At 29.7% G+C, this 15218-nt stretch overlaps 2 protein-coding genes across 4 annotated transcripts; both read right to left on the reverse strand.

Annotated features, from left to right (window-relative positions):
* Positions 1-1432: 1432 nt before the first annotated feature.
* On the reverse strand, positions 1433-3295 carry LOC111625907 (twist-related protein 2-like). 2 transcript variants are annotated; one of them, XM_023369165.1, is made up of 2 exons: positions 2638-3295; positions 1433-1942 (listed from the first exon to the last, which is right to left on the reverse strand). In XM_023369165.1, the coding sequence occupies exon 1, from the start codon at positions 3257-3259 to the stop codon at positions 2663-2665; it is 597 nt and encodes a 198-aa protein (XP_023224933.1). In that variant the 5' UTR covers positions 3260-3295; the 3' UTR covers positions 1433-1942; positions 2638-2662. The 2 variants fall into 2 exon arrangements, with proteins under 2 accessions (XP_023224933.1, XP_023224932.1); XM_023369164.1 differs by having other exon boundaries at positions 2617-3294.
* Positions 3296-9092: 5797 nt separating this feature from the next.
* Positions 9093-10890, reverse strand: LOC111625905 (twist-related protein 2-like). 2 transcript variants are annotated; one of them, XM_023369163.1, is made up of 2 exons: positions 10075-10890; positions 9093-9379 (listed from the first exon to the last, which is right to left on the reverse strand). In XM_023369163.1, the coding sequence occupies exon 1, from the start codon at positions 10742-10744 to the stop codon at positions 10100-10102; it is 645 nt and encodes a 214-aa protein (XP_023224931.1). In that variant the 5' UTR covers positions 10745-10890; the 3' UTR covers positions 9093-9379; positions 10075-10099. The 2 variants fall into 2 exon arrangements, with proteins under 2 accessions (XP_023224931.1, XP_023224930.1); XM_023369162.1 differs by having other exon boundaries at positions 10054-10843.
* Between the last annotated feature and the right edge of the window lie 4328 nt (positions 10891-15218).

A 15218-nucleotide genomic window follows, 5' to 3' on the forward strand; every position in this document is an offset into this window, starting at 1 on the left:
GAGGTACCAGAAGCGTGCCCTTGGCCCTGTAGGAGATGACATATCTCTGTCTTTTATTAGTTCTCGTCTCTTTCCGAAACACGACTCCCAACTGTAGAGTATGATGACTCGATATCTTCGGCAGCAGAAATCTTTCTCTTCTTCTCCTAATCGTAATCAATTTAAAATTATATCTCAGGAAATAACGTCGCTATCGTAAGATTACCGGAAATGATGTCTCCCACTAATTGCACTCCGCCACAGATTTGAACAGCTTGAACTTTGAACTCGGACCCCCACCGGGCAGATTAACATCTCCGCCGACAGGAGTTGTTATTCGATCGGGTCGTCGATCACGTGACCCGGGCATGCCCTCCCTTTTTAACCGAGTTTCGTCCAAGAATGGAACCGGATAATTAAATTTGCGATCGACTAAGAAACTACTCCGTTTAAATTCATAACGCGCGCTAATAACGTCGATTGTCAAAACCGACGAATGGTTTATGTATATTTCGATTGGGGTTTGTTTAAAAAATGTCTTAAGCCGGGGGCTGGCGGTTTTTTTTAAAAGAAATTCATGAAAAAACACTCGATCTTTCGTCAAAGTGTCGACTCTCCGATGCTGTTCAATGAGAAGATTAATGGGTGTTAGCGCTAAATAATTTAACACATGCTTCGTGACGTTATTCGGTGTCAAATGGAGTAAACGAAACACTCGAATCAGTTGGTCGTTTATAATTAATGAATTTATTATTTATTTTCCTAAATATTTCGTCATCCTGTAAATTCAAAACACTAACATCTGTTTAAGAAATAATTAAATACCTCCATAGATTTTCATTAGGTTGAATTTTTTGTTAACTTCGAATAATTCGAGATTCTTTCAGGAAAAATAATTTTAAAAATTGATTTTAAACGTTTTACGGAGATGTTAAAACTCTTTGTATTGAAAGTACATTCATTACAGGTAATTTTTCGGTTTCCTAAAGATAGAAATTACCCTATAAAATTATATTAAAAGTTCACAAATTTGTAAATTTAAGGACTGTTTGTGTAAAATTTATTATTATTTTTTCTCTTGTTCAAAACATAAATTTTGATAAAGAATCACATTAAATTTTTTATATATGAAGGTTTTTGTATGGAATTTCAACCACTCAAAGTTGACTCTTTTAGAAAACAGCGTTATATTTTATGCACATAAAATATATTATAAAATAAAGATAATTATTAAGCATTTAAAGCATATCATTTATAACTCAGAATCTATATAGGCTATATATTTTTTTATTAAATTTTATATTCCGTGCATATAAAACGACTCCGTGTTTAGTCCTCCTTTATAAAAAAAAAATAATATTTTACGCAAATAAAGCGTGTTTTTATATGAAATTTATAAACTATAAAATAAGAATAAAAGAAATTTTAGAAAATACTTTTATTTCTTCCTTAAAATAATTTACTAATAATCTACATTATACATATAAGATGGTATATCACATAAGACCAAAATAGCAGCCACAAAGCAGGCATAAATTTGACTAAAATTGGTCGTAATCTATAATATATTTATATATAAAGTATATTGCACGATGTCCCATAGGCACAAAATTTTATTTTCATTTTTATTTTATTTTTTTTATATAAAACTAAATCTAAAAATAAAAGGAATTATAATTAAAAGAAAGTATTGAAATTAAGTGTTTTTCTATATACAGATATAAGTGGTGAGAATGATTTTAAAGAATTTTTCGACGTCGACAATTACAGTATATACATATAGAAGGGTGAAAATTCTTTATCTTCTAGCTCCCCTTAATGGGAACACGTCAAAAGTATTGGCGAACCCAGCAGTTGTATGACGAAGTGTGGTAAATCTATCCTTAGCGGATGTTGTGAAAAACTGTGACATCCTCGACACCTGCATCCCATGGCTGTCATTCTGGCTGTTGGGAGAGCGAGGCTAGAGGGAAAAGAGACTATCTTAGTCACTGTCCTTGGCAGGAAAGGGTTTAAAGTCGTGTGAATAGTCCCACGCCTGTTCTATGTGGGCCACTTTGGCACTACATAGATCAGGTGCTCGCATATTAATGTTATTTTCAGTAATTTAATCCCTCGGCTACTTAACGTCGTTCGAGTAATTCTAGAGTAATTGATGATATCTGTCGGCATATCTTTCTTTAAACGATGATGAACACTTTTTTATTAACGTCTTTCCTATATAAATTATATTATTTATTTTTCGACTAATGCATTCTTTAAACGATTGTTTATCGTTGCTTTACTCTAATTTTTACGTCATTTTAATTAAAATATCCTTCTAAAATCGAGCAATTTTAGGTCATTTTTCCAATATAAACAAACTTCTACCTAATTTTATACTTTAAATTATTTATTTTAAAATTTCTTTTTTTACAAAAAACATTAATTTACTTCATCAAAAATCGAATTCATTTAACACAAGATACGAAAATTTAAGGCGTGTTTCCTTTTCTAAATATATAATAACTTAAATTAAATAATAAAATGAAGAAAAATTTATTGTTAAAAGTCTTTTTTACTTTAAAATTATCTAAAAATAGAACTTTACAATAAGAAATCTTGGTTCGAACATATACATAACAACAATAAAATTACCTTTTCTGTCATTTTCTTTACCTTCTAGAATATTGTACAATAGAAATTAGTGTCCCGACCAAGCTCCTTCCATTCTCCAAACAGAAAATGCGTAGCTGAGTCTTTCGTGTGCCACGTAACTGCAAGAACTACCCAATTTGGTGTCGTGCTCGTCACTTTTCAGTACCTGATACAAGAAATCGATGTACCTTGCCGCCAATTTAAGCGTTTGGATCTTGCTGAGTTTGTCCGAAGGAAGTGTAGGAATGATTTTTCTTAACGATGCAAAAGCTTCGTTAAGGCTTTGAGTCCTCTGCCTTTCTCGAACGTTGGCCAAAATCCTCTGATTCTGCATATCTTCGTAGGATTGCGACGGTCTTTTTCTAGGTCTAGAACTGTCGTGAGTGTCTTGAATATCCAAATCTCTTTTGCTGTATCTTCTCTTCCTTTGAAGTTTACCACATTCTTGTTGAACCAACTGAAAGTTATCGTATTCTATCTGCTGAAAGCTGGGTTTCATCTGCTCTTCGTTAAAGGATCGCGCTAGACGACCGTCCTTTAACATTGGCCTACGATAATGCTTGTCGTGAACTAAACCCAAAGTCGCTAATGTCATAAATTCCGCATTAGACATTTCTGTAACCGATTCGGCTGCCGTGGGCATTTGTATTTCGAGACGCTTCTGACTTGAATGGCCTATACCACGTGTCATCGTCACTCATTATCATATCTTGTCCTATGAGGTCAGCACTCGCCAGCCAATAGTGTGCCGAGTTGTGTGTTGGGGGTGGGTTGTCTAGGAACCGTTACGAGCGCACGCTGCACTAGAACTATAGCTCATCTCCGCTTCATTTTTTTCTTTTCACCAGTCTTAAAATATAATTCTTATTAAGTGTATTTCTGAAGTGGTTACAATCATCTAACAATAAAATTCATTTAAACACTTTTTAATCAAATAATTATAAATTTATGCTATTTTAACGAAGAAATTACGGGATTTTTACGTAATCGAATGGCAAAGGTTTATCCATTTTTAAGAACCAGCCAAACAGCTGCTATTTGTTTCCCTCTCTTTAATCTAGATTATATTTTCTTAAAAATAAATCGATTTATAGATTTTTACTAAATTTTTAAATTTATTTTTTTTTATCAAAAAATAAAAAATATTACCTTTATAAACTTAAAACTAAAATATAATAATAAATTTATATACATCATCAGAAGTTTCCACTGTATAATCATTTAAATCTATAATTTTTAAATTAAATTTTAAAAAAAAATGCGATTTTTTAATGCTTTTGAAATTGTTTTCGATACGCGAAACTGTTATTTCACTAGTAGAACAATTGAAAAGTTAGTATTAATATTAATAAATTCGTATATTAATCGATTAAAATAAATGAATATATAAATTTAACATATAGAGTGACCCTAAAGTCGGTTAACTGCATTGTTTGTCAGAAATTCGACGCAATTTTTGTAGTTTATAAGTAATAAAAAGAGAAAAATTCCTAGGACGGCCCAAAAGTCGATTAACTACATTATCCGAAGACGTTCGAATACAGCCGTATAGTTCGGTATCGGTACAATTTAATATTTTATACGGTCAACCGACTTTCGGGCCACCCGTATCTCATTAAGATTATAATAAATATTTTTTAAATTATTTAAATTATATTATTCATAAATTACTCTATTTCCTTATACTATTCTTAATAAAGGTATAAAGGATGGGCAAATAAGTGAACCGTAGGGAAGGCTAAATTGCTCTATTGTTCCGATGCTAAGATATACAGCTGCATTCAATTGCTTTCCAATTACGCAGTTAACCGACTTTTGGACCATCCTGTAAATTAAATCCATACGTTAATTTATCGAAACAAAGTAATAACAGAAATTCATGTAAATTTTATGGTTATCTTACTATTAAAATCGTGTTTTAAGCGCCACAAAATAAAGAACAAAACAATTAAAAAGTAAAATAAAAATTTAGTTATATTTTTTAATTAATAAGGAATTATAGACAATGATATTTATACAAAAGCTAAAAAATGTGAAATTTTCTCATTGTTTATCGATATTTGATAGATTAGATCAATTTTCGTACACGCGATTGAAACAATTACTGTATTTCGAGAGCGTTTTAAAGACCATTTGTCAATTATTTAAAATAGTCAACGGACTTAATCGCTTGAAGGAGCGTTTAAATTCAAAATTAACTTTGTTTTAAAAAAGTGATGACAAATTTCAGTTGTAGTATGAAGAAATTATGGCCAATTTAAGCATTAATAATTCTAAACGTTTAGAAAGTGTATCGTTGTAAATGGAGATTCTTTCAGAGTTTAAAACCATTAGAATAAGTTTAAAATCTCTATTATAATTTTCGTGAAAATTAAACGCCATCCTCGCGAAATTTAAAAACTGATCATTTCATTAATCGCTCAGTTAACTAATTTCCGCTAATCTATTTAACAGGTGGTATGTTTACCCTTAAGATATTATTTTATTTTCGAAATTGCTAATTTCTTAATTAAACAGCCCAGTACAACCTTTCATCGGGCCCGCTATTTCTCGGGGCGGTCCCGGTTCTTTTAATTAACACGAGTTTTAAAACGGTAATGAAAAACTCATTAGGCTAGGACGCTAGGTCATTGTAAACAGCGAGTTATTGACATTTATTCGAACAATGAAACACCTTTTATTGATCTCTTAACGTGTGTACGTTAATTTTCTAGAAGATTAACATATTTTTCTAATCTCGTTTTCCTATTCGTGTTTAAAAATACGTTTATTTCACGTATTTGTAAACACGAATAGGAAAAATAAGATTAACTAGTTTTCGGACCGTTTTGTATATGTATATACCGTATATATTTATATAATTTAAATTTGAATTGAAATTGCATAAATTATAATAAAATTTTAGTTCTATTCGGACCGAAAATTATTCAAATTAAAATTTTCTAACGGTTTTTCATCAGAAAGGATAGTTTTAATTTCGTTGATCGCTCGAAAACTTAAGCTTTGTTTTTCTATGTAATTTAACATATTATATAATTTGTCGAGCCCGCACGCAGAATTTTTAAAAAATATATTATTTTTCCATAACAGAGTTTATTAACTTTGGCAAAATAGGTACGCAGACATTAAGGTAGCCCTTAAGACATTAGGTAAGTATACGTCACAGTTTGCTCGGGACAGTCCCAAATTACTCCCGTTTTTAACCCTCAAAATTAAAATAAATTTGTAAATAGAGCCTGTTTATAGCTCAATATATAAATATTTAAAAAAAGAAATAATCTAATCTTAGCCCGATTTGAGAGATAAACAATATGGTCGTCCTAGTATAGTGTAACACAATACAGTAAACTAAGGTGGAAGCGAACGGGTACAAAGTAAACGTACTGTTTAATTTTTAATTTATTCCAGAAGTGAATTGGGCTCCAAATCCTCTGTGGGCACGGTCTTGAAATTTGTACGGGGCCAATAAAAGGTAATTGGCTCTGATAGGTAATCGTAAGATGCCACTAAACTATACCGTGTTTAAAGTTTGAAAATAGCAATTTGTCTTTACTCTAATTCAAAATGATGTTAAACTATGACTCGTAAAATAAATAAAAACACAGAAAATGACTCGAAGAATCCATTTACACATTGTTAAAAGCTAGAACATTGGGAACGGATTAAAGCTTATAACAACTCACCTTGTTTCCTACCCCAATAAATATAAACTATTTAACATACACTCGAAAATGGATACAAATAGTCGGGATTTTTAAGCGCAACAAGTTTAAAAACAAGGACTTATCGCTTTAAAAACCCTTTCGAAAACCAATGAAGTTATACATTTAATATAAAGAAAAATAAAATCAAACTTAATCATAGAAAATTCGATATCGTAGAAGATGCTATCAACATCTTTTAAATCGCCCGCTTCACCCCCAATTGAGATTGACCCCATGGCCCATCGCCATCATTTAACTTCGTAGCAAACTGCATGACTCCATTAACAACCGAATATTGGTTTCCCTTTACCCCTCAAGTGCAGTTTATTAAAGAAAGACCTTGAGTGAGAAGTCACAACGCATTTCGTTTAAAACAAAGATGGTGACTCTACTCCATCTATTAAATAGTTCATGGGTGTCATTGTTAAGTGGAATATGATCATCCTTCGGGAGACCAGATAAATGATAGTCGATCTACAAACAGAACTCAGTTCTGAGAAATCTCATAGCAAGACATTTCTATGGTGTTGTCGCTCTTTGGAAAAACATTACTTTTATTCGGCGATACTCGTAAAAATGGACTCGTTAAACTTCAAAAAATTACAGTCTTTTGAGTCTCGTAAAACTGCGATTTTTAAAACTATATTAAAAATCAAAATAATTCCTTTCTTCCGAGTTTATTATTATTTTTCACTCTAGCTTCATATAAATTGAAAAATTAAAGCAATGCTTTGTATACCGTACGTCATATCTTCATTATCTTTAACCAATTAATTGAATTTTGCTTCATTTTACATTTAGAAAAGTTTAATTCCCTTTAAAATCTTAAAATGTATTTATTTCTTTTACGATTATTTTGACCTTTAATAAGAGAGTCTTCAAGATTTCATTTAGAAAAATCAAATTATAATTACTTTCTTACAAAAATGCAATTAAAATTTTCTAAGAATCCAGAAATTTTAGTTTTTAACGGGTTATTACTTAAAAACAAAACTGTCTCTACACTAATTTTAACAGAATTTTTATTTATTTTTCTACATTTTTTTATCTGGACCCACCTACTCTTTATCAAGACACTTAAAAAAATATCGAAAGCGGTTCTTGTGAAACGAATTACTCTTGTTTGAATATAAACCACGAACCCACGCATCGAGGATCAAAAATAACCGAAAATGCTTAATTACTTCGAAGTAAGCTTAAATTTTCATTAAAAAACGTATAAATCTCCTAAATCACAGTCGATTGGTCAATTTTGAATTACATTAAAATCGTATTGGTCGATTCAAATTTTTAAAAACTGTAATAACGAATTTACAAATTAAAATGATTTTTTAAAATTGTTTTAGGTACATAAATAATATTGTTTAATTAATAATTTAATTTCCACGATCACGTTTACGTTTATAGGAAAATCGTGAGTTTAAATATTAAAGAGATTTAAAATTTCATTTTAATTTTTAGAAATTTTTATTTTTAATTTTATTTTCGCTAATGATAATCGCGGGACACGAATTTTGTTGATGACACTAGTTGATTATGTATGGAAAGGTTCGGTGCTTAATGCTTAACAGATGTTGACCGTCTTAATATAGTATCTGACCAACACCTATTGAAATAAATGGCACAAGTGGGAAAATTAATTTATTAACAGTCCAATATACAGAAAATAATACTTCTTTATAACTTAATTATAAAATAAATAAACTAAATTCTACGATTGGTCAATTTTAAATTATATTAAACGCTTATTGGTCAATTCAAATTTTAAAAATCTTAAATGAGGCATTTACATATTAGATATAATTTTCAGTATTTAAAGTACAAATAATTTAAAATATATTGATAAAATAACTCTAATTACAGTATACATAAATACAGAAAGGATTCGATTTCAGTCATTTTAATGAATTTTCTAGTTACAAAGTTACTCGATAACTGTAATAAAAACCCGTATTTGACTATGAAGAGATTTTAAGATAGAAAACAATGGTTTATCTTATCTACGCGAATGCTTATTTATGAATGAGAGCGCGACCTTCGAGAGATGACCTAAACATTTTCCTAGTACTGTAATTCCTGATGTTTTCTTAAGTGAATTTAAAGCTTCAAACCATAGTATATATAAACTTATTTTCTCTAATTTGTAACCTACATGCTGTATATGGAGCCGTCCGTTAATTAACTCGTGTGTACAGTTTTTGAGCATTCATCCCCTTTCTCTGTACTGTACAATGATGTACTTTTCACAAACTTCATTCTCTTTAATTACTACAAGAAAGTAGCGGAATCCAGGGATCCTTACTCACAAATAAATTGAGAAAAAATATTTGAATGTGGCAATCGTACTTGTGTACAGTACTGTACATACAACTCTCAATCCACAGCACTAGTGACTAGTGGTACACGGCCTCTCTAATATCGTTTCTAGTTACACTATTGGTATAAGGCTACATAATGGCAGGTAGGCCTACTATACAGAGAGGGATGAGATATTTTATACAATGGCTTTTTAGGCTTAGACCACCTAGATTTATATCTAGCTAGTATCCTAAACTTTACATAACATTAACTAGCGCGTAATAAGGGCTTTGCATTATATACGTTTATAAACGGGAAATTTCGGGAGTCCATTCTTGTAAAGGACTCGCGCAATCTAACTCCTCATTAAATTCCATTTCTTCAAAGTCATTAATTATATATTTATATAAGAAACTTAACATTTTTATATATTAATCTTCACAGGAACTTTAAAAAACCCTCAATNGAATTATAATTAAAAGAAAGTATTGAAATTAAGTGTTTTTCTATATACAGATATAAGTGGTGAGAATGATTTTAAAGAATTTTTCGACGTCGACAATTACAGTATATACATATAGAAGGGTGAAAATTCTTTATCTTCTAGCTCCCCTTAATGGGAACACGTCAAAAGTATTGGCGAACCCAGCAGTTGTATGACGAAGTGTGGTAAATCTATCCTTAGCGGATGTTGTGAAAAACTGTGACATCCTCGACACCTGCATCCCATGGCTGTCATTCTGGCTGTTGGGAGAGCGAGGCTAGAGGGAAAAGAGACTATCTTAGTCACTGTCCTTGGCAGGAAAGGGTTTAAAGTCGTGTGAATAGTCCCACGCCTGTTCTATGTGGGCCACTTTGGCACTACATAGATCAGGTGCTCGCATATTAATGTTATTTTCAGTAATTTAATCCCTCGGCTACTTAACGTCGTTCGAGTAATTCTAGAGTAATTGATGATATCTGTCGGCATATCTTTCTTTAAACGATGATGAACACTTTTTTATTAACGTCTTTCCTATATAAATTATATTATTTATTTTTCGACTAATGCATTCTTTAAACGATTGTTTATCGTTGCTTTACTCTAATTTTTACGTCGTTTTAATTAAAATATCCTTCTAAAATCGAGCAATTTTAGGTCATTTTTCCAATATAAACAAACTTCTACCTAATTTTATACTTTAAATTATTTATTTTAAAATTTCTTTTTTTACAAAAAACATTAATTTACTTCATCAAAAATCGAATTCATTTAACACAAGATACGAAAATTTAAGGCGTGTTTCCTTTTCTAAATATATAATAACTTAAATTAAATAATAAAATGAAGAAAAATTTATTGTTAAAAGTCTTTTTTACTTTAAAATTATCTAAAAATAGAACTTTACAATAAGAAATCTTGGTTCGAACATATACATAACAACAATAAAATTACCTTTTCTGTCATTTTCTTTACCTTCTAGAATATTGTACAATAGAAATTAGTGTCCCGACCAAGCTCCTTCCATTCTCCAAACAGAAAATGCGTAGCTGAGTCTTTCGTGTGCCACGTAACTGCAAGAACTACCCAATTTGGTGTCGTGCTCGTCACTTTTCAGTACCTGATACAAGAAATCGATGTACCTTGCCGCCAATTTAAGCGTTTGGATCTTGCTGAGTTTGTCCGAAGGAAGTGTAGGAATGATTTTTCTTAACGATGCAAAAGCTTCGTTAAGGCTTTGAGTCCTCTGCCTTTCTCGAACGTTGGCCAAAATCCTCTGATTCTGCATATCTTCGTAGGATTGCGACGGTCTTTTTCTAGGTCTAGAACTGTCGTGAGTGTCTTGAATATCCAAATCTCTTTTGCTGTATCTTCTCTTCCTTTGAAGTTTACCACATTCTTGTTGAACCAACTGAAAGTTATCGTATTCTATCTGCTGAAAGCTGGGTTTCATCTGCTCTTCGTTAAAGGATCGCGCTAGACGACCGTCCTTTAACATTGGCCTACGATAATGCTTGTCGTGAACTAAACCCAAAGTCGCTAATGTCATAAATTCCGCATTAGACATTTCTGTAACCGATTCGGCTGCCGTGGGCATTTGTATTTCGAGACGCTTCTGACTTGAATGGCCTATACCACGTGTCATCGTCACTCATTATCATATCTTGTCCTATGAGGTCAGCACTCGCCAGCCAATAGTGTGCCGAGTTGTGTGTTGGGGGTGGGTTGTCTAGGAACCGTTACGAGCGCACGCTGCACTAGAACTATAGCTCATCTCCGCTTCATTTTTTTCTTTTCACCAGTCTTAAAATATAATTCTTATTAAGTGTATTTCTGAAGTGGTTACAATCATCTAACAATAAAATTCATTTAAACACTTTTTAATCAAATAATTATAAATTTATGCTATTTTAACGAAGAAATTACGGGATTTTTACGTAATCGAATGGCAAAGGTTTATCCATTTTTAAGAACCAGCCAAACAGCTGCTATTTGTTTCCCTCTCTTTAATCTAGATTATATTTTCTTAAAAATAAATCGATTTATAGATTTTTACTAAATTTTTAAATTTATTTTTTTTTATCAAAAAATAAAAAATATTAACTGAATTTCGGGCGTTTTTCTGTTTATTGGATTGAGAAATTCGTTGAAAATACATTTAAAAATGAATTTTATAGATTAATTGATGGCTAGAAGGAAATTACAAGAAAGTTTCTCGTTCACACTAGAAGACAGATCATTTAGACACTGGATGAGAAAATGGCGTCATCCACGATATCAATGCGGAGTTTGCAGGGTGAGTTGACGTTAATTAAAAAAAAATTAATTAATTTTTTTAAATATACAAATATTGTTTATTTTTATAAAATAATCTAAAATTATTTTAACCCAATTTCACGATTTTATTACACAATTAAAGAAGGAACTTTATTATTATTATTTTTTTATATCAGACATCTGTTCTTTCTTCGGATTAGAGTTGTCGTTTGTTAAAAGATACAATTCCGGATCTAAACACGTTTTTTTTAAAGACAACTAACAACAGGTGGTTGCAGTCTAGACTTTCTCGTTCTCCCATTGGTTGGCAATTTAAAAATTTGAATTTAAACTAATCAATCAATGTTCATTTCGTTTCAATTAAATTATTAATTCGTAATTTTTTTGTTCTGGTAATTATTTAATTAAATGTTTAGCTTAAAAAATACAAATATATACTTTTATTTAACAAACGTGAGAAATTTAAAATAAAATTATTGCGTATTTAAATCACATAAATTTATTTATTTATTTATTTTTTAATTTTATAACTAAAATATTTAAATTATAAATAATGTAATAAAAATAATATAAAGTTAATAATGTAAATTTAAAATACTCATTAAATTACGATATAAGAATTTCATACGAACAGCTCTTAAAATTACAGCTTTATTAATGTGTCGCCATCTGTCGGGATAAATCTAAAGTTATTGAAATCTATATAATCAGATATTGATAAATAAATATATTTTTAAATAACTAGGACTATTTGATTACATAGAAAATTATTCGATGAAATCAGATTATAATTTAATTACATTAAAAAATATATTTTTATCGCAAAATTTAAATTCTATGTATAAATAAATACAACTTCGCACGACAGTTTTTTATTCTTTTTATAAAACTTAAAAATATTGTTGCAATTTATAATTTTTATGATTTTATTGAAACATTCAATATGTAAATTAAAGAAATCTGAAAATAAGATACCTTTTTTGTGGCGCCATCTCTTATCGAAAATAAACGAGATATTTAATAATTTTTCTAAAAACTAATTATTTCTTAGAATTATTAATTATAAAGTATTTAAATTGATATTTAAAATGGCTTAATTTAGTTGATAAACATAAATTTAATTAACTTATTCACTTTAAAATAAATTTATAAAAAATGCATTTTAATATAAAATTGATTACTTTTTATATCTTATTTTAATTTAAAAATATCCCGCTTACGAAAAAGTTACAAAACATAATTCACGTGACATTATGACGTATTAACACGTACTGTTTTAACACGTGACATTATGACGTATTAACACGTAAAAATTTGAACTGTATCGTTCAAATTTTTAAACTAACAAGTAAGAAATACATGGAAGGATGGAACAAAAATCCCGAATACAAGTTGTAAATGGCGATATTTTTAAAAATATATTTTAAATTTTGGACTTAATAATATATTACACTCGAAAAATCCAACGAATAACAGGAAAATTTATTACGAGATCATTACAGTAATTAATTGCGAAAAATTGTAAAAAATTATTCCTAAAATTCGCAATTTCAACTGCATGACTGTTAAGAATATTTAGGTTTGAGCATTTCTTTTAATGCTGACAATAGCTAAGCGTAAATGGAAATTCGAAATCAGAAAATAACCTTTTCTTAGTAAATTATAATATAGTAAGTCTTCATATATATTTTAAGATATACTACATAGGTTTAAATAGAATTTTGACATAAGATATAATATACTATAGCGTAGAATATAAATTTATTATTATACTATATGCTTATAATACACTTACAGTATATTAATAAGTTATTATTAGAACCGAATTATCCACTAGGCACGTGAGATACGCGTCTTGTGGGCCCCGAAATTTGAAAAATAAAGCAATTTTACCGTTGCGGTTGCGTATCATAATTAATAAATATAATTCTATAGTTATAATCAAACGCCGTTAGTTTATGATGTAAAATTATGCGGAATCCCCAATCTGGCGTGTCTAGGCCCTCGGCGCCTCGAAAAGTCTTAATCTATCACTAGTTATTATACTTTACAATATATAGTGTAATAAAATGAATTTTTTTAACGGTATAATACGTTTATTTACTTTTCTAATTTCTACTTACTTATGTAACTAAATATGTTAGTAATGTACAGTACAATACTTACTTAAGTAATTTGTTACTTACTCGCTTACTTAGTTACACGCTTAGTTCGGTGACTAATTTAGACCTTCGCGGGCCCTAGACAAAATAATATTTACGGGCCTCTTTACAAATTTTGAATTACTACAAATATAAATAAAATTGCAATATTTAAAATTAAAGTATTTTTATTTTTACATTTGAATATCTTACTTACGTTGTATTTTTGGGGCTACAATAAAATTATGCAGCGATAAACATTATATTTTTCTCAACGAACACCGCTTTATTCTGAACTTCGCCGAACGGATCTAATGCGCGTATACAAACATTAATTCTCAATGATGATGTTAGATGTCGGAGCGGTAGGTAATGTCATTCTTAATTATTAACCCTCGAATATGGCGCTAGTAATATAGCAATTCGCAATACTAATAAAACAATGGCACGTTTAGAACCTATTACGGGCCCGGGCAAGTGCCTCGCCTGCCTTGTGCCAAATTAGGCCCTGGCTTAGTTATTTATTTGCTTGTTTATTTATTTACTTACTTACTTATTATCACCGTAGTGTATCCGGACGTCATGGAAAGGGAATATGAGAAATAAATTTGTTCATTAAAAATGTTTTTATAGACTAATAAATCAAACATTATTTATACGTAACTTAGTCTTATTAACATTATAAAATCATTAAGTATTTATCACACAAATTTATGTATTTATTTTAAAATTTTAATTAATAAGAGCTGCTTTTCCCCCCCGAATACGCCTTTATTTACAATACTTGCTTATTTGCTTGTATAAGTTATAATAAACTTTAAAAAATAAAAAATTAGTTTATACTTCACTTATCACTAAAATATAATATAGGCTACAGTATTAATTTATTCACTTATTAAAGATTTAATGATTTAAAATACAATAATAGTAATATGTATGTTATTGCCGTTATAAAGCGATTAAAATTCATAAAATTTAAATAATTATATTATAAAAAATGTTTTAATGTTTATATAGGCCTACCTGTAGTAGCTATTAGGTAAAAGTTATTAGTATAATGACGAGAGATTTCGTGAGTAATTAAAATATTACAAATGATTAATTAATTAAGGTATAATATATAAAATTATACGTATATTTTGCTATTTTTAAAAATTTAATGCGCTTTTAGTTTTAGAAGGAAATGAATGCACTTGCAAAAATGTTAAAAAGCATTAGGTCCTATATACAGTACATTATACTGCACTACACTACTATACTACACTATACAGAACTATACTACACAAATATATCCGTGTGTGTGTGTGTATTAAAAGCATTATAAATTTATAATGAAGTATAGAAGATAAATAATGCCGAGTGCATAAAATAAAGCGTAGACAAAATAGCAAAATGTTTAACTTCGTCGTTGACTTACATAATAAATAAGCGCTCTGCGTAAGCTTCTAGTCTGTTATTATCTATTAATTAGTAATAAGTAACCGAGCCCGCTAGTCTTATTGTTATGATTTCAGACCTTTCCGATTTTTATTAATTATCGCGCGATGTTCGGAATGCCTTTCGGTTTACTTAATAGCCCTCTTCAGCCGTATACGCATTTCGACAATACGGCATTATAATTAAAATACATATAAATTAATCTAATAAATGGAAATATATTATACAGATAAACCGTGGACATCGCGCGTTAATTAATAAATA

This window comes from Centruroides sculpturatus, unplaced genomic scaffold, assembly GCF_000671375.1.
Source record: "Centruroides sculpturatus isolate CEXI.00-Female unplaced genomic scaffold, Cexi_2.0 scaffold452, whole genome shotgun sequence".
Lineage (NCBI taxonomy): Eukaryota > Metazoa > Arthropoda > Arachnida > Scorpiones > Buthidae > Centruroides > Centruroides sculpturatus.